General features: G+C 45.4%; 1 protein-coding gene and 1 long non-coding RNA gene across 3 annotated transcripts in view; both read right to left on the reverse strand.

The window, feature by feature from the left end:
* The window catches only part of LOC105478298 (sortilin related VPS10 domain containing receptor 3), a 612,041-nt gene extending 603,706 nt beyond the window's left edge, over positions 1 to 8,335 (reverse strand). The window contains exon 1 of one of the 2 annotated variants that reach the window (XM_011735416.3): positions 7,013 to 8,335. In XM_011735416.3, coding sequence (XP_011733718.1) covers positions 7,013 to 7,639 — 627 coding nt within the window. In that variant the 5' untranslated portion in view covers positions 7,640 to 8,335. Of the gene's footprint in view, positions 1 to 2,760; positions 2,830 to 7,012 lie in introns of those variants that run through there. The other variant, XM_071069164.1, reaches the window with a different exon arrangement.
* Positions 8,336 to 11,978: 3,643 nt separating this feature from the next.
* Positions 11,979 to 25,533, reverse strand: LOC139356053 (uncharacterized). Its single transcript, XR_011607426.1, has 3 exons — positions 25,374 to 25,533; positions 15,838 to 16,033; positions 11,979 to 12,486 (listed from the first exon to the last, which is right to left on the reverse strand). It is a non-coding gene; the product is annotated as an uncharacterized lncRNA (long non-coding RNA).
* Between the last annotated feature and the right edge of the window lie 46 nt (positions 25,534 to 25,579).

Genomic DNA, 25,579 nt, shown 5'->3' on the forward strand with positions numbered 1-25,579 from the left:
GAAGGTTTTTTCTCTTTCCGATGTATGCCAAGTAACAGTCCCCTACTTAGTCAAGGGCACAGTTTTACTGACCAGTAACCCTGCTGGCCCCACCCTGCTGCAGGTCCCTCTCATCTCAACCAAGCACAGATGGCTTCCTCTGCTTCCCTGCATGCATTCAATAGCAGACAGCAATTTGTGCAATCCTGAGGTCGTAGATTCCATTATTTTTTCCAAATTTACTATAGAACATTTATTAGTGTACTATAAACAACAGCATATCCATAAATAATTAAATCCAAACTACACCGATCAAAGTAAAGGAGCAAAATGTTTCTGGTTGTGATGTAACCAGGCTTGAATTACTCACTAACTCAAATAACAAGGTGACTCACAGGAGGCCCCCATTAACAATGGTTAGTAAGACACAGCTTGTCCAACATTAACTAGCTTGTTATTCACTGTCTGCAGCCATCACAGTGGGTGGGCAGGGTGGCTATAGAGCATGGCCCCAGAACAGAAGGAAAGACTCTATTCCTAAATCTCTCTGACTAGCCTCATATTATACCCATCCTAAGGCCTCAGTCTACCCTACCTATAAAATGGGCACCTCATCAGAGTGAAAACACACAAATCCTCTTAGAGGGAAAATGTTCTGTTAACATGAGAAGAAAGGAGAAAAATGGGTGTGAAGAGGGGATGGCTCTTCCAAGAGAAAAAAAAAAAAAAAATTAGTGGGATCCAAGGTAGGCTGCCATGTTTCTGTCTGAGTATCACATCCTCATCTCTATCCTGAGTGATTTGATGAAGACAATTCGCAAGTGCACTTCCAGCCTCGACAGTCTGCAAAATTCCTGTAGTATGTCCCACAGGGGTCCTCTCTTCTGTGAGCTCATAACCTGAAACGATCACTTGACAATTAACCACATGTCACCCCACAGCATCTGTCTTGTTGTCACATATTATTTAACTTTACAGAAGAGCACTCTCACATCCAAAGCATGTTGGCAGGACCATGAGGCAAATGTTGTCTCATCCTTCTTTGTATCCCCTCTATCACACTTCTACCAACCCCACAGTTTCTAGGACAAGGCCACATACACAGGAAAAACTCAGAAAATTGATGAATGTCTTACGGGAGTGTCCATCTGATCTCTGAAGTGCATGAGAAGCCAGGATTGTTAACTAGTCCTTATTTCTATCCTCTTATTAAGTAGCGTAGAGATCCCTCTGAATCTTATGTTAACATGTATATATGAAACAATACACCAGTTGTATAAACTCAGTGTCATTAAGAGACGGTGTTAACCTGTTAAGTTATCTTAGGGCAAAATGGTCTTTCCTCTCCTCTTACCCTGCAGCTAAGTCACGGTCCAACTCCCCAGATGAGTTCAGTATTACTGAGCTATGTACTACCCTGTGGCACATGCTGCCAGGCATGGATGAGAAGAACAGAACTCACACTTGATGGTGATGGGAGGGAGGGGGTACTGTTTTAATTATTTCAGCTCTTACCCTCAAAACACTCACCAAATAATATAAAACTAAAGTAAGTACTAAACTAAATATGATCAAATGTGTAGTTCATTCTTTAAATTCTATAAATAAGTAGGGGAAGAGAAATAAATGCTTCTAAGGAACGTTTCATAGAGCTACTGAGTCGGAATGTTGAACTGAGCTATGAATAACAGGTGCCCTTTCATCAAGAAAGAAAGGTGCCTCAAGTGGAGGAGACCTCAAGGTGCTTGGGACAATGAAGACACTGCCCTGGCCAGAATGCAGGAGTTAATCAGGGAAGAGTCAAACCCAAAGTTGGAGAAGTAGACCCAGGACATACATAGCCTTGAATGCCAGGCTAATGGACTCTGGATTTGAATTCAAGAAACCAAAGGTCCTCAAGCCAGAATGTAGACACACCGGATGAAACACTCCTGGCTATAGCAGCTGTCAAGTTCTGAAATCATTGCTATCCCAGGCAACAACAATTTCTAATTCCTTTATCATCTCTGCTTGATGAGACTTGAGACTGTCTTTCATTCACTCAGTCAAACATTATCAAGTGCCAACCATGTGTAAGGCAAAGCTCCCTCATCTCCACTGACTACCAACAAAGTCAGAGCCCTATCTGAGCCTTTTCCCAGTTACCCACAACACCAGAACAAACTTAGCCAAATTCGATCCAACCACAAAGCCAGTTGTACTTACCAGAACTGCCGAGTGACCCACTAAGCACTCACATTCTGTATTTCCCACCTCCTCCTCCACAAGGCCACTTTTCTCCCCCAAACTTACTGCAGAATCATCCTTTGACATGTTCTCCCTATAAGGGAAGTGTTCAAGCCAACCAAGAGGCCCAAAGAAGGCAGAAAGCAGGAAATCAACAGGTGGGTCAAGCCACAGGCCTTAAGTGACTTAGCCAATCTGCACCTAGCCTTGGATAAACCACTGGTCTCCAGCCAAATCTTCCTATCACAGAGTGTCTGCTTTGTCACACCTCTCTGCTCCTTATGAGATGATTCAGGGCCCACAGATCATCCAGTTCCAGGATTCCTTCACTGACAATAGATTTACACAGCCCAAGGAAAAAGCAATTTTCCCTTCTGTCCACTGAGCCTTCCTGCCACTGGAGTCACCAACTCCCCTTCCCTTAAATCCAACACCACTGGAGAAGCCACTTCCCAGCATTCCTTCTTTGCCAACTACAAAGCAAGTTCCAGCCACTGCATTTCTGTAATCATTAAATCAGGCCTCCCAATTAAGGAGTCTGCAACTTCTGCTCACCTTGGAAATCACTGAAGGATCTGAGATGGAAATCACACCGTCTAATCCAGCCATCAGAGAAATCACAGAGCAGATAAATAGCTGTGCCCAGCTCCTCCTCTCCCCACCGCCCCTCAGACCAGCAATGACCAGGAGCAATTAGTGCCATTATGTCCCCATGCATTTCCCAGCTACATCTCAACTGACATGGTTTCCCCTTGTAATATTAATTGAAAACAGATTTTTTTGGCAAAACCCTGAAGAATGGCTTCTGTGGCAGGCTTCTTTATTAAGCCTCCAAGAAGGCAGAATGCATTAAGATATTGTGACACAGGAACTGTGAGCAGGGACGATGAAGACAAGGCAATCCAGCCAAAAGCTATTTGAAAAATCTGTTTGGAGCCACAATTAGATGATCCAGTGAGTGAAATACAATTAATCTGATCAAATCTGTCACTATTTTGCACATTAGGAGTAAATATTGTAGAATACAGTCCAGCTGAATTAGTTAAGGGTAGGAAATCCTGCCTGGGAGAATCTGTGTGTTATACCTACTAGTATGCTCAGGGCAGAGTGATCTGGGAGGGCCTAAAAATATCAGCATCTCCCCATTTCTCTTCACCAAGATGCAGTGTTGGGCACATTAACTGAGAACTAGCTGGCAAGTATTCCAAGCAGATACACTGCAGGGGCAGCAGCCTGCAAATCACTACCACTTCGAGTGCGCTGCTGGAAGGACATGAGGTCCAACGTTAGGGCAGATGCTGTGTTTTCACCTCAGCACCAGGAATGCGGGGGGGTGGAGCATGAAGGGTTAATCCAAGGAGGAGGGGGTGCGGAGAAGTGGACTGTGCCTTCACAACTTTCCACTCTCCAGAGTCATTTGCCAACTCACTGAGCAAGCAGGGAGGCTTCTTCTTTCATTTGAAGAAAAAGGACAGAATAATGTGTTTTTCTGTTTCCCTGTAAGCCACGGGGACTGGGCTCCCTCTGGGTGTTTGTGAAACACTCTCTAACCCATTAATCACCAGGATTCCAGCTGGAGGCAACTGGAGAGAAAAAATAGCAAATCGCTCCTCCACAGTAAAGGCTCCAAGGCCAAGTCCACTCACTTTCCAGCCAGAGCACCTGGCAGGCAACATGGTCAGAGATGGTGCCCAGGCCCCATGCCCTCCTGATTCCTTTGCCCAAAGCCAGCTGCACTCCTTCTCCTTTGCCCCCAAAGCCATCTCTTCTCAGTCCTGGGACCAAGGCAAATACCCACCCCAAGTCTTGGTCAAAGGTCTCCTCCTGTACCCTCAACCACCTGGGGCACACACGGGACCAATGGCGTGGGCTGAAGGCCCTTCTCCTACATGTCCCACCCTGCATCCCTGACTGTAAACTCAGTCAGAATGGAGTTCAATTTTCAATTTCATAGGGTTACTGAAAACTTTCCCCAAAAGGGAACTCATATCAAGTAATCAGGTGCATCAGAGACACTTGGAAGAAGAGCAAGGAAACCCTCATTGTGTTAAAAATTAAACTGGTGGCCTCCTGAAGAAGGACATGTCTAATACTCCAGAAGCCAGAAGAAAAGATAAAATTCTCTTCCCATGTCAGAAGAGCCTGGAGCTAGGCCCCATGTTCTCTGTTTTATGGACATCTCCCTCCACTTTGAAACCAATGATGAAGGGATCTTTCCAAAGCATCCTCATCCCCATCACTCTTCACCCTGGCTTTTATTTACAACACCTTCTTTTCCTGCCATCAGGAAAGGAGGACAGGAGAAAAACCAACTGGGTAAATGTTGCTGAAACTGGTTTCCCAGTGACTCACCAGGAGATTTCCTTAAAGTCTCAAAGACAGGGCCATGTGAGTATGCTTCTCCATCTTCTTCACAGAGGCTCACAGACCTGATAATCAAGGATGTCTCTCTGGATTGCCTACAAAATGTGGTCAGAAGAGACAGGTCCAGCCTAGGGGCTAAAGAGGCAGTTCTTCCCTAGAATGGAAAGAGAAGACAGCGCGTGGCCCTACATCCACCTGTGGTGCTCCAGCATGGGCAGTAAGGCTGGCCAAGAGCACAACCAATAAGTCCCTGGGGGCTGTTCATACATTGTCCAATCTCATTGCTGTCACCAAGGACTCCAAGCCCAACTGCTCCAGTACCCAAGCCCCGTTGGCCGTCATTTGACTGAAGAGTCATTTCCCCAGGAAGCACGGGCCAGACCTGCCCCTCACCTCTTCTGCTGCACAACTGCTTTGAAGATGAGCAAAGAAGGTCATGCACAGTTAACTGCTATTTGCAGGAAGCATTTTCTCTAAAGTCCCATCTTCAGAGGCTTTGTAAATACTCAAAAATAATCCTTAAAAGCAGAGACACAGAAAAACTCTTCAGGGAGGGTGAATTTATATTGTCCTAATGTGGCAGTAGTAAAGCCACAGATGTGAAGACATTACATCCTCCTCTTCCTAGGATATATTTACTTACACACATCCTAGCCATCCTCCTCACCAAGTAAGAACCTCGACACACACACACACACACACACACACACACACACACACACACATAATCAAACTAAAATGAAGTTGGGATTCACAACCTCTGCTGTCAGAATCTCCGCACAGCACACACATATCCAAGTCCTCTTGGAAAGGACTTAGAAGTCTTCAATCACCCAGCCCTGCAAAGGCACACGTTGTTCACCCCTCGCCAGATCTGTCAGCCCGAGGCTGCGGGGGTCTTCATCCAAGGCAGATGAAGTCCACCACTGCGCCATTCTGGAGCTGGACTCCACTGGTCCTTCAAGCCCAGCATCAGCTACCCAGACTGGGCTGCCGCGCTATGCATCATTAGAAACCAAGAAATCTGCACTTTGGTATTGCTTATGTGCTACCTTCTGCGGACCCCTCGCTTTCCTCTTATTAGATACCCAATCCTGGACACCCCAGGCTCTGTTAAAATAAGGCAAAAATTTTCCAGAGAAATCTTGTCAAACATCGGTCATGAAGAGAAATACAAAACGGCAGGGAGTTGCGGAGTGAGTTTCTATCAAATCAATTCCCCAAGGCTGCTTGTACAGACACCCGTCATCCTCCGCCTGGAGCGTGCACCCTACCCAACGCCAGGTTCTGATCTGAACCATTGAGCCAGAGAAGAGGAAAGGATTTTCCAAATCTGGCTGAAGTAGGGACCGCGGGAGGGAGGGAAGTGGGGAAGATGGTGGGAACCTGTCACCCGCCTTTTCTTTGCTTGGCTGCACAGCGCTGGGTGCCGGCGAAGTACGGGGCGCCCCTCCGGGCACGCGCTGCGAGCCGCTGCAGCTGCCCCGCGGGCGGGCGCGATGCTCAGTCGGGTGCCCAGTCCCGAACGCCCGAGTCGGCCAGAGCGGGCTCAACGGCGCCACCTCTCGGTACATCCTTGTCCGGGAGAACCCGGTGGCGGGGAAAAGCGAGCGGTGAGGTGTGCAGGAAGCTCAGGGACCCAGCTCCGCTCAGGGAGCCGTTTGTGGCGCAGAATGCAGTGGTGAAGGCGAGAGTTTTCTGCTCAGCGACTTCCGTGTGTCTGTGCGTGCGTGAGGGCGAGCGGTGTGGCATGGGCGCTGGATGGGTGTGGAATTTCGCTTCACGCTTTAAACTTTTTTTACGGCCTCTGCTACGGCTTTCCAGGGCCGCTCCCTGGGCTTTGAAGGAGGAACTGGGGTTAACAGAAGGCCAAGGCTTGGGGCCGACTTGGCCGAGCCTCCCTCCTGGGCTAGATGACTGCGCGCCTGGAGCGGAGAGCAGCGACCCCGAGGCGAGCAGGAGGCTGGGAGTCCGAATGGCTTCCCGGGTTCCCTTTCGCGTGACGGGCGCGGGGGGGTGGGTGGGGGAGCCTGGGCAGTCGCAGGAACCGGTCTGTTCAGAGGCTCCCGCCCCAAGTCAGCCCTTTTTCTCATCCAAGAATTCAAGTACCCCGAAAACAGGAAAACTGACCCTCCAAGCCAAGTATGGGAGAAAGTGGGCATAGATCCCTCCCCCACTCATCTTTAAGAAACCCCTTCCTCATCTCCCCTCCCGGCGGCCCGAAGCCTAGGGTCTCCAGTAAACAAACGCACACAGCGTCTAACAACAAACTCCGTTAACCTGTTGGGGGCGTGGGGGGAATCGGACAAACCTGTTATCTCGAAAAGTCGAGGCGTCCCCCGCCTCGACCCCGAGCAACTATCTGTCCCTCGCTCCCGCCCCCCCCCCCCATTCCCCTTCGGTGTCAGGAAGCAGGCGGACACGCCGCCGGGTGGGTACTCACGCTGCTGTTGTGTCCCGACCAGTGCACCATGGCTTGGTTGTGGGCCGAGTCCCCGGTCAGCGCGAAGGAGGTGCTGGGCAGCCGGAGGTCTTCAGCCGCCGACCCCCCAGCCCGCGGCGCCTTCACCTCCTCCCGGGAACCCTTAGCCAGGGGACGGCTTCCTCTGGAACCATCGGCCGGAGCAGTAGCCCGGGCGTCCCCGCGCTCCGGAGTGCTTGGGGGCTGCGCCCGGCGACTCCTCCTCGCGCCGCCAAGCTTGCCAGGAGCTGGGATGCCCCGGTCCCGCCGCTCGCCTGCCGGCGACGTCCCTCCGGCTTCCACCTGCATCTCACCGCTTCTGCCGCCGCCCTGCTGGGGCAGCAGCTCTGGTCCGGCCCGGCGCCCCAGCACGGCGGCTCTCCGCGCCTTCGCCAGCTCCTCCGGCCACTGGCTTGCCACTGCCCGCGGCGAGAGTGGAGACAACGCCGGTGGCCACGAAGCCGGGGCTGCCGGGCGCCCGGGACCGCCTGTCGCGTCCCAAGTGATCTCGGCGCCGGCCAGGACCCACGTCGACAGGAGTAGGAGCCCCGTCCGGACAAGCGGCGCCCCCGGCCAGCCTGCGGGGCGCTCCGTGCGCGCCGCCTCCATCCCGCTGCGGTACCGCTGCTCGGGCTGCCGAGTGTGTGGCGCCCGCCGAGGTGCGGGTCCGGCGCGGGGGGTGTGCGCGCGCCGGCGAGCGAGCGAGCGAGTGTGTGTAGGGGGAGTGGGGAGGGGGCGGCCGGGAAGGAGGTGGCTCCGGCTGGCGCGCCTCGCCGATCCTCTCCACTCTTCCCACCTAGCTCCCGCTCGCCCGCTCTCTCGTCCAGAGGGTGATTCCAAACCCGAGGAAAATGAATAATTGTCCCTTCGGTGCTTTCTTTCTTAAAATCAGATTCCCACCAATCTTCCCCACTGAGCTCCTCCAGAATTTCGTTAAAAGGAGTAATCAAAGGTAATAAGAAAATCTTCTTAAAATATGAAAATCAAGCCGGATCCAGGAGGGGCCGGCAATAGACTCCAATCCCGAGTCTCTACGAAATCCAGGCTCCAACGCGCTCCCGGCGAAGAGTTGGGAGCCGCTTCTGGACGCGTTTGGGGGTTTACTCTCCGGGCCTGTTATGAGGGGCGGGAGATGGCGCGCGGGGAGGGTACAGGGGTCTCGGGGGAGAGGGAGGAGGAGTTGTGTGCTCAACGCCAACTGTTCGCGTTCTAGAGCCGAGGGGGAACCAGGTGCCTCCGCGCGGGGAGGCTGCGCACGGAAGCCAAGCCTGGGATGCACCCGGGACTCTGCTCGCGGATCCCTGGCCCGGCCGGCTCCCCGCCAAACCCCGCCACCCGAGGCCTGCGCCTCCGCGCGGGGGCGCGGAGAATGCGTGCGTGCGCGTGCGTGCGCGCAGGCGGGCGGGCGTGAGGCGAGGACTTCGCAGGGGGCTAGCGGGCAGACCCGGCGCTGCCGCGTGGGGGCACCTGGCTGAGCCGGGCCGGGAGCGCGGCTGGGTGTGAGGGGGCGCGCGGTTCCGTGCGTGCGCGTTTGCACGAGCACGTGTGCTTGTTAGTGTGAGCGATGGCAAGTGGGGCGGGGGCGGGAGGTGTGCGCTCGGGCTTTGGGCGCGCGCGGATCACGCACGGGCTGTGTTTGCATTTTCAGGAGCCTGCGAGTGGTCTAAGAGGCAATGCTGAGAACTAGGCAGGCCGCTCTCAACAGCCCCTTCCTCTTGGCGCCCGGAGCACCCACGGCCCCCACTACTAGGGGTTAGAACCTGATAAAGCCTCCCAGGGGATGAGGGAAGAGAGGCGGAAGGCCCTGGCGGGAACGGGGGGACTTCCCAGATCTTCTCGGTTGAGGGACTCTCCTTGCCCGGACCTCCTGGCCAGAGGTGGGGCGAGAGAGTATTCGAGATGTCTGCTCCTACAAGGAAGATCCAGACTTCCTTTTGCTGCCTGGGATTTTGAGGTCGTGCCCTTACTCTCCCCAGTCCGTTTCTGAACGGGCTCAATTGTTTCAAAGTGTCGGCCGCCAGTTAAGAGGGTACTCGGGCCGCAGCCGTGTGGGCTTATCAGGTCCCCAGTCCGCCACTGCAGGAGTGTAGCCTGCGCGCTTGGTGCAGCTGAGACCCTTCGTGACCGTACGAAGATGGAGACTTTGCGTGGGCTGAAGGGAAGTGAGGTAAACCCAAAGACGACCTCCAGCTGCGGTTTACAGGCCCCAGGACATGTGGTGTAGCCCGCCGCCTCCGAGAAGCCCCTGGGATTTCAAGGGGTTGAAAAGTCTGAGACCAGAGGAGCTGGAGGAGGAGCTATTAAGAAAGGAGCATCCTGTTTTACTTATTTATTAATTTTTGGATGTTGAGATTATTTCCAGGTTTTATTATAAATAACACGGCACTAAATCTCTTCTGATGGGTGGTGCTCATAAATTGCCTTGCTTTTGATGCTAGGTGCTGTGTTTGTAGGCAAAACTTATATTATGAAAAGCAAATATATAACAATAGGCATTTAGAAGATGTAACTTCTTAGAAGACATATGATTTATAAATTATTATATGAAATATTTGCCTATTAAAATTGTATTTTTAAAGAAGCTTAGTGACACAGGGAATGCACATTCTATAAAAATGAAGGCTATACAACTAAAAATGTGAGCATTAAATTTTGAGTACAATGTATTTACTCAATAAAGGAGTAAAATTTTCTTACTCAAAGGAAAAAAAAAAAAGAAAGAAAGAAAGGAGCAGGCAGGAGGGAGGAGGCTTAGGGAGAGACAGAGCCTCCAGCCCTGGTCTTCCGCTTCAGGAGTAAAGAGTTCCTCCTCTCTAGAAGATGATTAAAGAGGAGCGAGAGGGAGGGGAATGCGCGGAGAGGGAAGAAAGGTGAGAGGAAGGAATGAAGGAGAAAACAGAGGGAAAAAGGGGAGAGGGAGAAGAGGAAAGACAAGGTGAAGGAGAAAAGGGGCGAGAGAGTGGTGCAAAAGGAAGAGGGACATAGAAGAGGAGGCGAAAGGGCTCCAAGTAAGAGCCAAGAGGGATGGAGGAGGCAGAAGAGTCGCCTGAGAATCTAACCTGGCCGAGGAAGAAGACATACAGCGATTCCCCAGAGCCCCCGCCCTCTTGAACTTGCTTTTCCACCGGGTGCCAAAATGGCAATTAGCAGCGGGGGAGGCTGGGCCAAAGAACCAAGCCAGCGACAACGTCCGGCCCAGAATGGGGCGGTCTTGGCATCTGTGGGTTTCCAAAGGTAGGGCGTAGCGGGCAAGTCCCAAGAAAAGTTCCAGCGCCGCAGACCCAGGTGGGCGCGGGACCGTGCGCTGGACGAGAGCCGGCCATCCGCGGGTTCCCAGCGCCCCTGCCGGAGGAGGCCCGGTGCTGCAGCCCGAGCTGAGGCTCGGGATTGGGGAGGGACGCGGTGCTGCTCTTTTCTTCAGGCTCTGGGCGGAGGTGCCACAGTATAAGAGGTCTGGGTGGACCCGAGGTTCACACAGACCGGAGAAGTGCGGTCTCCCAAGCCCTGTGCGCACGGGGGAGGTGCACCATCCAGTCCCCGCAGCTTCCCGCGGCCTCCGAGCAGGAGCAGTCGGGTGCAAAAGAGGCAGACGCTCTGTGCCTCCCTCTCCCTCCTCTCTGAAGAAGGCCCTACCCAGATGGAACCCGGGTAGAGTTGGATCCTTGGGATGGGCTTGAGGAGATGTAGCTAAAAAGCTTTTGTTTGAAAACAAACAAAGAAGGAAAAACTCCCACAAGTGTGACATTTTCACATGCCTCCTGCACCAGTTTTCTTGGTCTTGCTCCCATCAATTATAGTCTTCTCCTTCCACTTTCAGCCTCTCCCTCCTTCACCCTTTGCCTGAAAATCCTTGCCCTCAGCCCTGAGCTGCCCCTGCCCCCCACCCCCAACCCCTTGCCTCCAACCCCGTGCTTCCTGAGTCCCCATTAGCCTTCTCTGGTGCCCAAACTTCTCCCAGTAGTTCTCACCTGTACCCACAGTATCCTCTTCCTCGCTCCTGGACTTTTTGCAATTTGACATATGCTTTTAGGCGACTCAGTCAAAGGCTTACCCCAACACACCTGACAGCCCCACTCAACAACCTCTTCTTCCTGCATTTGTAAACTTGTCCCATCTGAAAAAGTCTCCTTTGGTCTACATGGTACCAGGATCTCCTGGGTCCTCCCTGGCCAGCCTCAGTCAAGCTTGTCTTCTTTTGTCCACATCTTAAATTCTGAGCCCCAGCCTCCATCATTTCCCCCAATTCTCCGTGCTTGGCTCTCATTCTCTTTTCCCTTTCTCCCTGTCTGAATGAGCCCAGTGATCAGGCCCATTTCTGTCCTTCTACTACCACCTCCTAGTGTTGGCTCCTGGATCTACAACTTCACCACATTCCCTCTTGAGCTTCACACCGGACCTCCTCATTGCTTCATACGTGTATGTGTTCCCCTTGAAACCCATATGCAGCAAAACCTACAACCGTCACCCCAACATCTTAGTCACCTAGACCAGACACTTAACTTGCAGGCTTGACTCCCTCTTTTGGATCCCCAGACCCATAAAAACTCTCATCTCGTCCTATTTTAAAAAGCCTTTTTTGGTTTTTGTTTTGTTTTTTTTTTGTTGTTGTTTTGTTTTTTTTTGGTGTTTTGGTTTTACCACTCCTCTCCTGTTCATTCCCAAAGTCACTGCCTTAGATCTGACCCTCAACATCTCTTGCCTAAGGTTTTGCAATAGTTTCCTCTCTTCTCCTGGTCTTTGGCTCTTTCCTTCTCCTAGCCAGCCTCCACACTGGCAACTTCAAATAGAAATGTAATGTAAGCCACACAGGAAATTTTAAACTTTCTAGTAGCTTTACTGAAATAAAAAGAAACCAATGAAATTAACTTTAATATTTATTGAACTGAAGATATCAAAAATAGTTTGTTTGTAATCAACATAAATATTATTGAGGTATTTTTACAAATTTTGTACCAAGTCTTCAAAATCCAGTATGTATTTTATACTTACAGCACATTTCCGTTCAGACCACCCACATTTTTTCACTACCACATTTCATAACCACATGTGACTAGTGGCTACTGTTTTAAACAACACAGCTCCACACTGTTGACAAAAATAGCCTCTTAAAACATAAGGAAGATTATATCATGAATTGCCCTCCTCAAAATTTTTCTACGACCTACCATTTTTATAAAATCCAGACTTCTTAGAATGGTATCCAAAGCTCCATGTTCTTGCCCCACCTCCATGAACTTTCTTACTGTATTCCTTAAGCCTGGAATGTGTCCTCTGCCACAGTTTTCAACATGAAAGGGGCTTCGTGGGAAGAGCCCTTCTTTGTGGAAGAATCCTCTTCTATGAAGCTTGCCTCCACAACCTCATAGTACTTGTTATTATATCATTATTATCACCATCATCATGTCATCATCATCCAATTATTTGTCTTCCTATAAGATAGGTGCTGTCCCGTATCACTTTGGAATTTAAAAGAGAGGACTAAGGTTAAAAGGGCTCCCATTTCCCTTGCTGACATAATATCTACTTCAGCTGGGAAAGGCAGGTGGAGATGAGGATTAGCCCTCACACAGTCCCCATAGGGTCAGCAAAAAATGCCCACTGGGAATGCATTTTCTCACCAGGGCTTCTGTCCCTGTTAAAAACAACTGGAGAAAGTAAACTGTATACTGTAAGTTATCCATGAGATTACACTAAATGTCATTCAAATAAGTCTTCTTTCAGGTGTTGTGTTGTGTTGTGTTGTGTTTTGTTTTGTTTTCCATCACAGTGAAATAACGCTTTGGGAAACTGTGCTTCTTCTCCCTGACATCACAAATACAGACACACACACACATGCACACACACACACACGCGCACACACACACACACACACACACACACACACCCTTACCCTTCCAGACCCTCAATAATCTAATAGATATTTTGCCATCAGCACTCACAGCAGGCACAGATAGAGAAGCATTCAAATGATGCCTATTTCCTTTTTTTGGGGGGGGGGACAGAGTCTTACTCTGTCGCCCAGGCTGGAGTGCAGTGGTACAATCTCAGCTTACTGCAACTTTTGCCTCCCGGGTTCAATCAATTCTCTTGCCTCAGCCTTCTGAGTAGCTGGGATTACAGGCACACACTACTGCGCCCAGCTATTTTTTGTATTTTTTTTTAGTAAAGGCGGGATTTCTCCATGTTGGCCAGGCTGGTCTCAAACTCCTGATCTCAGATGATCCAACCCCCTCGGCCTCCCAAAGTGCTGAGATTACAGGCGTGAGCCACCTCACCCAGCCCTATTTCCATATTTTATAAAATGTCTGGCCCTTCTTACATGAAGACCTAAAAGCAAATTTCTCTTAAAACTTGGATTTCTGCTGTGAAACTGACATCCTTTCTTAAAGGCTCTTTTAACTGGCTCTGTCTTCTCCTTTGTCTTCCTCTCCTCTCAACAGTCACGCTGAGTACCAAGTTAATTTGTTCTAATGGTCTTCAGACAAGATTTTTATCCTCTGCTCCCTTTTTACTAAATGCTGTTTTTATTGTTTGATACTCTTTGATCTATATCTGTGTATTTTTGATAAGCCACTTCACATTCTTTTTAGAACTAAATAGGAAATTAATTAATTGATTAACATCAAACAACAGTCTATATTGTAACTCTCTGAATTTCTATGGAGGCAAATGATTGTGAAACAAAACCTGAAATGCAGACAAAACCAGCCAGATGATCACTGCAATTAGGACTTCCTATCATTGTGTGTCCATGAAGTGTCTGTTTTCCTCAATACTATATCCTCAGCACCTGGCCCAATGCCTGGCACAGCGATGACCCTCAATAAATGTGCAATAAAAAACAAAACAGATGAATATAAATAATAATACCTCTGCTGAAGCTACTGACCACCTGTTCTTTTTAGCATGTGTCAACTTTCTAAAGAAGCAAAAGCTCTAGGACTTGATTGATCCTACTTTCCACTACACCTTATTGCAGGTATCAATGTTCTTTTTGTAAGCCACAGAAAACAATTCTCCAACACAAATTTGGAGAAAATTATCTTATGAAAAGCAGCCGGGCATGATGGTTCATGCCTGTAATCCCAGCACTTTGGGAGGCCAAGGCAGGCAGATCACTTGAGGTCAGGAGTTCCAGACCAGCCGGGCCAACATGGCGAAACCCAGTCTCTACTAAAAATACAAAAAAATTAGCCAGATGTGGTGGTGAGCACATTTAATCCCAGCTACTCAGGAGGCTGAGGCAGGAGAATTGCTTGAACCCAGGAGACAGAGGCTACAGTGAGCCAAGATCGTTCCATTGCACTCTAGCCTGGGCGACAGAGTGAGACTCTGTGTCAAAAAAAAAAAAAAGAAAAAGAAAAAAGAAAATTATCTTATGAAAAGGATATTAAGTAACTCCCAAAATTGCTGGGTGGGCTGGAAAACTAGGCTCAGTGGTTCTGCAGGCAAAGTGACACCTGAAATCACACCATGGAACTGGTCCTATAAGGACCCTATTACCAGCATCACTAAGCCTAGATGCTACAGCTTTAGCAAGCAACACAAGAGTTGAATGCTGAATGTTGCTGCCACCTCCATTGTCACCAGCTAACCTTCTGCTTGCTTTTGTATATTACTGGCATTGATTGGCCAAGCCTAGATCACTAGCCCGTACTCCAGAGATGCAATGAGAAAGCAGATCTGCCTCCTGAGGTGGGAAAGTCTCCAACACACAGGGAAGGGAGTTCAGATGTTGGGCAGCCACAGGATGAAGCAAGATAAATGTCCACTACACCCATCACCAAAAAAAAGATTTCTTAGAGAAAGAAAGGGACCCTGTTTGCCTTCATCTTGAACTTCTTGTAGAAAACCAAACTAAAACAAAATCCTGACGAGGTAACATTTCACACAATACCTATGTGGAATTGGATGTTTAACCAGGGAAACCCTTCTCCCATGGAGAAAGGGAAAATAGGGGAGGGGTGACCATCTGCCCAGTGGTTATAGGTATAGGAAGTAACATTAAGAATCCTGTCCACAAGGCACCAAAGACTTTATGATGAAGGAAAAGTGGAAGAGAAAAAGACAGCAGAAAGAAGGGGAGAGCAGAAAATAGCTACCTGGAAAACTGACATTTAATAAGGACTTTCTTTAAGTTAAGCAATACGTCTTCTATGGCCATTGCTTCATTTAATCCAGACAAAGTCATTCCTTGGTTCCAATTAGTAGATTAAGAAACAAATATATACAGGTGAAGCAGTGATGCTAGGGGAGATAATGTAGAAGATAATGATGAATGATAATTTATGCAGTGCACTAACTCTTGACTGGAAATATGGTAAGGACTCACCAGCATTCTATTGGAGTGACTGAGAGTCCATACTTTAGAGAAAAATTACCTATGTTTCAAGTCCAACCCTACTAACTACCAGTTGTGTGACCTTCGATAAATCACTCAATCTCTCTATCCTTCAGTTCCTCATCTGTAAATGAAGATGGTGATAATACTTAATATATGGGGTCACAGTTAAGATTAAATGAATCAAAGGAACTGATAAATAAAGCACTTGGAACAAGGTCTAGTGAAGATTAAGTGCTAGATAAATTTGGCTATAAATGTTCTTATTCTCCTTAACAGTCCTGTGGAGGCTAGTACTTTGTCCCCATTTTACAGATGAAGAAACTTTGAGTGAGAGAGGTTGGATTGCATAGCTTGTGAGTAACCAGACTAAAGGATCTGTCTGATCCAGACAGACAGCTCTCACACAGTGGTCTGCACTGTCTCCCTGACCTACGTCCCACAGCATGCCCCAGGTAATACTTACATTTAGGTCTATTTGGCTCTGAAGTCAGAGTTCTTCCTGCTGCATCCTCTGTCTTGCCACCCAGGAACATATCACCAGGATTAATGCTGATGGCGGGTCCTTGCTGGACACATGGGTTCCACAACATACCTTACAATTTGGGAAGAGGTTGACGATTTAGTTGGTGACATCCTTCTCTTTAGATGCCATTTACCTCCTAAAGAAAAGAAAATTATGGTTGGTGAATTCCAGGCCTGTGTTCAAGTAGCAAGTTTGGGCTAAGAAGTAAAGTCAACAATGGAAATTTAACAAGCTCTGGGAAAGAACATACTCATTAAGCCGCCTAAAGTCATCAGCAACTTAGTTGACATTTTCCCTCTAGTCACATCTCCAAAAGAAAAGGAGGGCATCAATCTAATGAGGTGGAAGCAGTTGGAAAAGAAGTTTTGCAGGAAAATAAGTTTTCATTTTATTCCTCTCCCTAATGATTCACAATGCAAAGCCACATTTCTTAGAGAAAAGTCTGTCTTTTACAGCATGGCTCTTAAATTATCATGAGTTCCCAGGAAGTTCTAAGAAAGTTTGGCAAAGCTGATGGGAAGTTCTTGAGTCAAAGTCATTTACTATCCAAGGAGTCCCCTTCTGAGTCAGTCACTATCGGAAAAGTCCCCTGTCCTCCAGGAATGGGCCTGCCTGGCATCCCTGGTACACTCCATCGCTGGCTATGGCAAGCATGGCCTTGATGCTAATTGTGATGGTCTTCAGAGGTTCGCAGTGGGAGACATTGGTCAGTCAGGCAGAGAGAGATACATTATTCCATTTTCCCGTACTAAAAGGAAGTATTTTAACATCTTCCCCATAATGTAGTGTTTGAGAAGTAAATGAAAGAATATGTGCAAAAGCTTAACCTAATGGCAGATCCTCAATAAGTGCTTGTCAACTGAATGAAAGAGTAATGGAAAGAATGAACTTGTACAGAAGACAGAAAGAAGGTTTGGGCAATTTAGTTAGAATATCCTTAATAAAAAGCAGGAGGTTATTTAGAAGAGGTGAATATGAAGACAGGAGAGGATTTAAAGTCTAGTCCTGGCTTCACTGATGTTACTTGAGAGGATCTAACAAGTCTCATTGTTGTAACAGGGTTATAACTGAGCTTGAGGATTAAAGGAGGCAATTTACAAGGAAACGCTAAGCAAACTTTAAAGAGCTATATAAAAGAAGGCATGGGTGTGTTGTTTTAGTTGCCATCAATATAGTTACACATTTCATCTCCTTCGATTTGGCATCTTCCTGACCCAAGCAAGCTACAGTTCTGATTTCTAGAAGCCAGTATATGCTGAAAGTGAGTCTGTTGCGCCCAAGGGGCTCCCTTTCCTGTTCACACTCTTTATTCTGTGCTTCCCCATCGAAGTTCATAGACAAGGAAGCATCTAATTCACACCTAAATGGTGATGCCTTAATGTACCCTTCTCCAGGAGCATAATATTTGCATTTAAAAAGGCATCACCAACTTGCTTCACCAAGTTTAACAAAAAGATTAGACAACCATGGGCAAATCCAGGCAGCAATGACAGTGAGACCCAAGCAGAATTGACCTCTTCCCCCGGGGTGCCAGTGGCAGGTTAAGGCCTACATAACAGAGAAGAAAATAGAACTGAGGGGAAAAGTGGTTAAAGCAAAAAGAAGAAGAGGGATGGATGAGAGAAGGAGCAAGAGTAGAGGTGCCTAGGTGGTGGTTATAGTTGTGTTGGGGAGAAGAGAGAAAATGCAGACAGATGTGTTTTCAGGGAATAGAAACGAGACATGATCTCCAGGGAGACTGCAGAGCCTAGTAGTCAAACACAAAGACTCTGGATTCAGAAAGAGTGGAGTTCCAATCCTAGCTCTGCCTTACCAGCTATGTTACCTGGGGGAAGGTGTCTAACCCATCTGAGCATCAGTTTCGCCATCTGTAAAATGAAGATATCAATTGTCCCTCTCTCAAAGAGTTTTTTGAGGACCCAATGACAGAATGTTTGAATAGTGTCTGGTACATAATAAGGACTTAATAAATAATTATTAGCCCCCTTTTACCATCCATCCCTAACTCCACCACCCCCAAAAAAGAAGTATCTTCCTCTGCCCAGTGATGCGGGATTTCCTTCATGGGAGAGCAAACCTTTTAATTTCCCCAGGTGAGATTAGACTTAAAGAGCAAATAACTTCATGGAAATCGCCTCGATGCCTGGCTTCAATGCTATGACTCTGAACAAGAGGTGAATATGTGTCCATCTCCCCCATTTAATCTTCCCAGAGTCCTGGAGAAGCCCAGCGCCGGGGCCAGTATCTCTATTCTACAGGCTGAGACTCTGATGCTCAGAGAGTTAAACCCACCGTCCAAGTAGAATGATGGGGCAGGGGCAGTTCCTAAGAGCAAGAAAGAGGACCCCAGGTGGAGAAAACCAAGGGGAAGGAGGAGCTCCCCAGGGGAGCAGGAACAGCCAAGTAAAGATGGGGCTGCAGCTCAGAAGAAGCGTGGGACTGGGCAAAGAACAGGAAAAAACCTTCAGGAATGGCCCGAGACCACTTCAGCAGCTGCAGGATGGAGAAGGAGATCTACCCTGGACGCGTCTGTGACCACCCGCGCACGCAGGTGCCCTGACCCCGACCCGTTCGCCCGAATGAGTCAGAATCCAGAGCCCCACTGTGGACCTAAGAGAGACAGCATCCTTGGGAAGTTGTTCAAGCGTGGCAGAGAGAGCAAAGAGGAAACTAAATATAGCCTCAAAAGAAACACGCGGTCTACAAGGGAACACCCCAGTCAGGGCAGCAGAAGGGAGAGTGCGGCCAGGTCACAGTAATCAGAGCCAGAACCCAGATGAGGGCTTTCCTGCTGGAAACCGAGCAGGGGCCTCTGGGTCCTGGGAGGTGGGCAGAATCCATCAGCAGCTCCAACTCCAAACTCCTCTTTCCACAGGTTCGGGCGCCCCTCTGGCATGGGACTTTTGCTCCTATTGCTCTTCTCTTCCACCTTGTCTGATTCACTGTCATCTTCCTTCTGGTCCTCAGTCTATCTTCACCTCCTTCAGGGAGCCTCCCTTGACCCCACTGAATGAGTCAGGACGCATCCCCCTCCCCTATTATTAAAGTGACTGCATGTCCCAGTTTAGGTTCATTTTCCCAGTGTAATTACTAATAGCATCCCCTTTCACTCTCAACAGTATCCCATTTTGAGCACTAAATCATGTGATCACTCCATCTATTATATGTTCTCCTGGTACTATACACCTCTTCTTTAAAGCATTCTTATACTCAAATTTCTAAATATGTTTGTGTAGAGGTTTAATTAACATTTCTCTCCTCCAGTCCATTATAAACTTCATCAGCAAAGAGGTCATACCTATTTTAATTAAACTTCTTATTTTGAAATAATTGTTGATTCACATGCAGTTGTAAGAAATACAAAAAGGCCAGGCATGGTGGCTCACATCTGTCATCTCAGCCCTTTGGGAGTCCGAGACAGGAGGATCGCTTGAGTCCAGAAGTTGGAGACCAGCCTGGACAACATAGCAAGCCCCCATCTCTACAAAAAATAAAATTTAAAAATTAGCCCGATGTGCTGATGCATGCCTGTAGTCCTAGCTACTCGGAGACTAGGTGGGAGTACAGCTTGAGCTCAGGAGTTCAAGGTTGCAATGAACTGCGATGGTGCCACTGCACGCCAGCCTGAGCAACAGAGCAAGACCCTGTCTCTTAAAGAGAAGGAAGGAAGGAAGGAAGGAAGGAAGGAAGGAAGGAAGGAAGGAAGGAAGGAAGGAAGGAGGGAGGGAGGGAGGGAGGGAGGGAGGGAGGGAGGGAGGGAGGGAGAGAGAGAGAGAGAGAGAGAGAGAGAGAAAGAAAGAAAGAAAGAAAGAAAGAAAGAAAGAAAGAAAGAAAGAAAGAAAGAAAGAAAGAAAGAAAGAGAAAGGAGGGAGGGAGGAAGTGAAAGAGAAAGGGAAAAGAAAAGAAAGGAAGAAAAGAAAATATACAAAGAGATCTGATGTACCATTTATCATTTCCTCCAGTGGTAACATCTTGCAGAAATACAGCGCATTATCACAACCAGAATATTGACAAAGCTACAGAACTCTCCCATCATTTCAAGAATCCCTCATATGACTCTTTTATAGCTGTGCCCACTTCCCGCCTGTCACTATCTCCTTAATCTCTGGCAACCACTAGTCTGTTATCCATTTCTATAATTTTGCCATTTCAAGAATGTTATATAAAAAGAATCATAGTTTATAACCTGTTGGGGTTGGTTTTTCTCACTCAGCATAATTCTCTGGAGATTCATCTAGGTTGCATGTATCATTAATCTGTTCTATGCTATTGCTGAGTTGGATTTTATGGTATGGATGTTTACCTGTTGAGGGACATCTGAGAGTTTCCAGTTTTTAACTGTTATGAACAAAGTTGCCATAAACATTTACAGACAGGTATTTCCATGAATATGGTTTTTATTTCTCTAGCATAAATGTCCAAGAGTGTAATTGCTAGGTGATATGGTAGTTCCCTATTTAGTTTTTTAACAAACTGCCAAACTATTTTTTTCAGAGTGGCTGTACCATTTTGCATTCCCATCAGCAAAGTATGAGTGATCAAGTTTCTCTGAATGTTCTTCAGAATTTCGTGTTATTACTGTTCTTCAATTTTAGCCATTCTGGTAGGTGTGTAGTGAAATTTCACTGTGGCTTTCATTTGCATTGTCCCATTGGCTAATGAAGTTGAACGTCTTTTCAAGTCTTATTTGCCATTCATATATCCTCTTAGAATAAAATGCCTCTTCATATATTTGACCCATGTTCTGATTGGGTTGTTTTTTCTGTTGAGTTTGAGAGTTCTTTGTGTATTCTAAATAATAGTCCTTGTTAGGTTTTTGGTTTGAAAATATTTTCTCCAGGTGATAACTTGTTTCTTCTTCCTTTTAATGAGGTTCCTCACAGAGCAGAATTTTTTAACTGCGAAGAAGTCCAATTTATACATTTTACCTTTTATAGATCAATGTTTGGGTGTCATTAAGAACATTTTGTGGCCAGGCGCTGTGGCTCATGCCTGTAATCCCAGCACTTTGGGAGGCTGAGGCCGGCAGATCAGGAGGTCAGGAGATGGAGACCATCCTGGCTAAAAGGGTAAAACCCCGTCTTTACTAAAAATACAGAAAAAGAAAAATTAGCTGGGCATAATGGCAGGCGCCTGTAGTCCCAGCTACTCAGGAGGCTGAGGCAGGAGAATGGCGTGAACCCGGGAGGCGGAGCTTGCAGTAAGCCGAGATTGCGCCACTGCACTCCAGCCTGGGTGACAGAGCGAGACTCCGTCTCAAAAATAAATAAATAAATAAATAAATTTGCCTAGCTCTAGATCTCGACAGTTTTCAACCTATGATTTTTTTTCTGTAAGTTTTAGAGTTCACATTTTACATTTAAGCCCATGAACCATTTTGACTTAATTTTTATATTAGGTGTAAATCAGGCATGTCAAGGTTTATTTTCTTGGCCTATACATTTCCAATTACTCCACTACCATTTGTCGAACAAGCTATCTTTTCTCCATTGAATTGCATTTGTACCTTCATCAATAATCATTTGGGCATATTTGTGATTTTGCGTGGGTTTATGCCTGAGTTCCCCTTTCTATTGCCTTGATCTACATTTCTGCCCCTCTACCAATACAACACAGATTTCATTATAGTAGCTACATATTAAAACTTGAAATTGGGTAGACTAGTTCCTTCCACTTTGTTTCTCTTTTCAAAATTGTTTTGGCTATTTTAATTCTTTTGAAATAAATGTTTTGCCTTTTGGTATAAATTTTAGAGTAAACTTGTTGATACCTATAGGGAAAATCTTGTTGTGGTTTTGATAAGCATTGTGTTGAACCTGTATATCAATTTGGAGAGAACTGACTTCTTTACTATGATGAATCTACCATTCCGTGGACAAAGTATGTCTCTTAATTATTTATATCTCCGTTATGTTTTTTATCAGTGTTGTATGATTTTTAATATGCAAATCCTATACATGTTTTGTTAGATTTACACCTAAGCATTTCGTTTTTTGAGTGACTGTAAACGGTATTATAGTTTTAAATTTTTGTGCCCATGAGGTCATTGCTAGCATATATAAATGCAATTGAGTTTTATATATTTATCTTGCATATCTTGTATCCTGTGACCTTGCTGAACTCATTTATTCCAGGATTATTTTTGTAAAACACTTTGGGATTTTCTATGTAACAGTCATGTCCTTCTGAAATAGGGACAGTTTTATCTCTTCCCTTTCAAACTGTATCCGCATTCTTTACCTTACTTTCTAAATTGCAGTGGCAAGAACTTCCAAAGTATGTTGAATAAAAGTAGTGAGTGGATATCTTTGCATTGTTCCTGATCTTAGGGGGAAAGCACTCAGTTTTTCACCATCAAGTATCATGTAAATTGTTGCTTTTTTGTAGGTACCCTTTACTGAGTAAGAAAGGTCTCCTCTATTCCTATTTTTCTGATTTTTTTTTTACCATAAATAGGTGTTAAATTTTGTCAAATTATTTTTCTGCATCAATTGACATATCAGTTGGTTGTTATTCTTTAACTTATTGATATGGATTGGCTTTCTAATATTACACCAGCCTTGCTTCCTGCAGTAAACCCCACTTGGTCATGGTATATAAAATCCTTTTCATATATTGCTGAATTCTATTTGCCAATATCTTGTTAAAGATTTTCGTGTCTATATTCATGCATAATATTGGTCTGTGGTTTCCTTCCTGCCTGCCTGCCATCTTTCCTTGCTTTCCTTCTTTCTTTCTTTTCTTTTCTTTCTATTCTTTCCTATCTATCCAGTTTTACTATTACGATAATCCAAACATCATAAAATGAATCAGGCTATATTTCCTCTTCTTGTTCTGTCTGCAAAAGATTGTACAGAATTGGTTTTGTTTTGTTTTGACAGAATCTCACTCTGTCGCCAGGCTGGAGTGCAGTGGCACAATCCCAGCTCACTGCAACATCCGACTCCCGGGTTCAAGTGATTCTCCTGCCTCAGCCTCCCCAGTAACTGGGATTACAGGCACATGCCACCACGCCCAGCTAATTTTTTTGTTTGTTTGTTTGTTTGTTTTTTAGTAGAGACGGGGTTTCACCATGTTGGCCAGGTTGGTCTCGATCTCCTGATCTTGTGATCTGCCCATCTTGGCCTCCCAAAATAATTGTTCTTAATTCATTAAGTATTTTATAAAATTCTCCAGTGAAACCATTTGGGCCTGGAAATATGTTTTTTTTTGGTTTTTTTAAGTTCTTAATTTAATTTTTAAAATAATGATACTACTATTCAAATTATCCATTTCATATTGGGTACACTGTTTTTTTTTTTTTTAAAGAAAATTGGTCTATTTTGTCTGTGTTGTCAAATCTGTGGTGTAAAATGCCCTCATTATCTTTTCGATGTCTGCAGGATATGCAGACATCAATGCATTAAAAAAATTGAATCTCTTGCAGACAGGATAAGAGGAGGGAATATAGCCGAATTCATTTTATGATGTTTGGATTATCATAATAGTAAAACTGGATAGATAGGAAAGAAAAGAAAGTAAAGAAAAGAAAGGAAGAAGGAAAGCAAGGAAAGATGGCAGGCAGGAAGGAAGGAAGGAAACCACAGACCAAGTGATATCCTCCATTCCAAATATTGCTATCTTCTTTTTACTTTGTCAGTCATGCTAGAAGTTTGTCAACCTTATTTCTCATTTCAGAGAATCAGCCCTTTGTTTCAATGACTTTCTCATTTGTTTTTCTGTTTTCAGTTTCATTGATTTCAGCTGTTTTCTTTATTATTTCCTTCCTCCTGCTTGCTTTAGATTTATTTTGCTATTCTTTTTCTAGATTCTGAAGGTAGCTTAAATTATTGACTTGAGACCTTTCCTCTTTTGTAGTATATGCATTTTGTGCTATAAATTGCCCTCTCGGCATTACTTTAGCTGTATCCCACAAATTTTGATATGCTGTTTTCACTTTCATTCAGTTGAATTTTTTTTTTTTTTAATTTCCCATGAGACTCCCTCTTTGACCCATGAATTATTTTGGAGTATGTCTTTTTGTTGCCAAGTGTTTAGAGATTTTCCTATTATCTTTCTGTTACTGATTTCTAGTGTGATTCCATTGCTATAGGAGAATACATTTTGTATGCTTTCAATTTTTTTAATGTGTTGAGGTTTGTTGTGTAACTGAGGATATGGTCTATCTTGCATATGTTCTGTGAGCACTTGGAAACAAAATATATTCTACTATTGTTGGTTCAGGTATTCTGTAAGTATTGACTAGATCCTGTTGGTTGATGGTGTTGTTGAGTTCTATATTCTTGCTAATTTTCTGTCTAGTTGTTCTATTATTTGTCAAGAGATGGGTTGATATGTCTAACTATACTTGTGGACTTTTTAAATTTCTCCCTTCAATTATATCAGTTTTTGCTTCACATGCTTTGCAACTTTTTTATTTGATGCATACACACTTAAAATTGCTATTCTTGGCCGGGTGTGGTGGCTCACGCCTGTAATCCCAGCACTTTGGGAGGCCAAGGCGGGCAGATCACGAGGTCAGGAGATCGAGACCATCCTGGCTAAAATGGTGAAACACCATCTCTACTAAAAATACAAAAAATTAGCCAGGTGGCGGGTGCCTGTAGTCCCAGCTACTCGGGAGGCTGAGGCGGGAGTATGGTGTGAACCGGGAGGTGTAGGTTGCAGTGAGCCGAGATCGCGCCACTGCACTCCAGCCTGGGCAACAGAGTGAGGCTCCATCTCAAAAAATAAAATTAAATAAAATTAAATAAATAAATAAATAAATAAATTTGCTATTCTTAATAGATTGACCCTTTTATCATTATATAATATCTCTATCTCTGATAATTGTCTTTGTTCTGAAGTATACTTTATCTACCATTATAGTCACTCTTCTTTTCTTTAGATTAATATTTGCATAATATATCCTTTATCATACATTTATAATTCTATTTGAAGTGAGTTTCCTTCAGATGGAATATAGTTGAGTCATGTTTGTTAAACAACGCTGCCAATCTCTGTCTTTTATTTTGTATATTTAGACCATTTATAGTTAATGCAATTAATGATGTGTTAGAGTTTAATTCTGCCATTTTCTTTTTTGTTTTCTATTTATCCTCTTTGTTTTCCATTTTTCTGTTTGGTTTTTCCTACCTCCCTGTGACTTTCTTGAACATTTTTTAAATTTCATTTTTATTTTTCCATAGCATTTTGAGTGTATCTCTTTGCACAGTTTTTTTTTTAGCGGTTGTTCTAGGTATCACATTAAATATAAGTAATTTATCACAGCCTGACAGTTTTTCATTTACTAGTTTGAGTGAAGTACAGAAACCTTACTTTCCTTTATGTTCTTTTGCCCTCCCCCACTTATGATATAGTTATCTTGAGTATTTCCTGTACATACATTTAGAACCACATCAGATAGTGTTACAATTTTTGTTTCAAACATCAAAGATAATATAGAAAACTAAAGAAGATAAGAAAATTTTATTTACCCATATTTTTGTTTACTGGTGTTCTTCCTTCTTTCTCGATGTTACAAAGTTTCTTCTTTTATTATTTCCTTTAGAGTATTTCCTGTAGCCATTTATTTAGAGTAAGTCTGCTGACAAATCCTGTTAGTTTCTCTTCATCTGAAAATGCCTCCGTGTCCTCTTCATTCTATTTTTAATTTAATATTGACAAATTATAATTGCATATA

This window comes from Macaca nemestrina, chromosome 9 (assembly GCF_043159975.1).
Source record: "Macaca nemestrina isolate mMacNem1 chromosome 9, mMacNem.hap1, whole genome shotgun sequence".
NCBI lineage: Eukaryota > Metazoa > Chordata > Mammalia > Primates > Cercopithecidae > Macaca > Macaca nemestrina.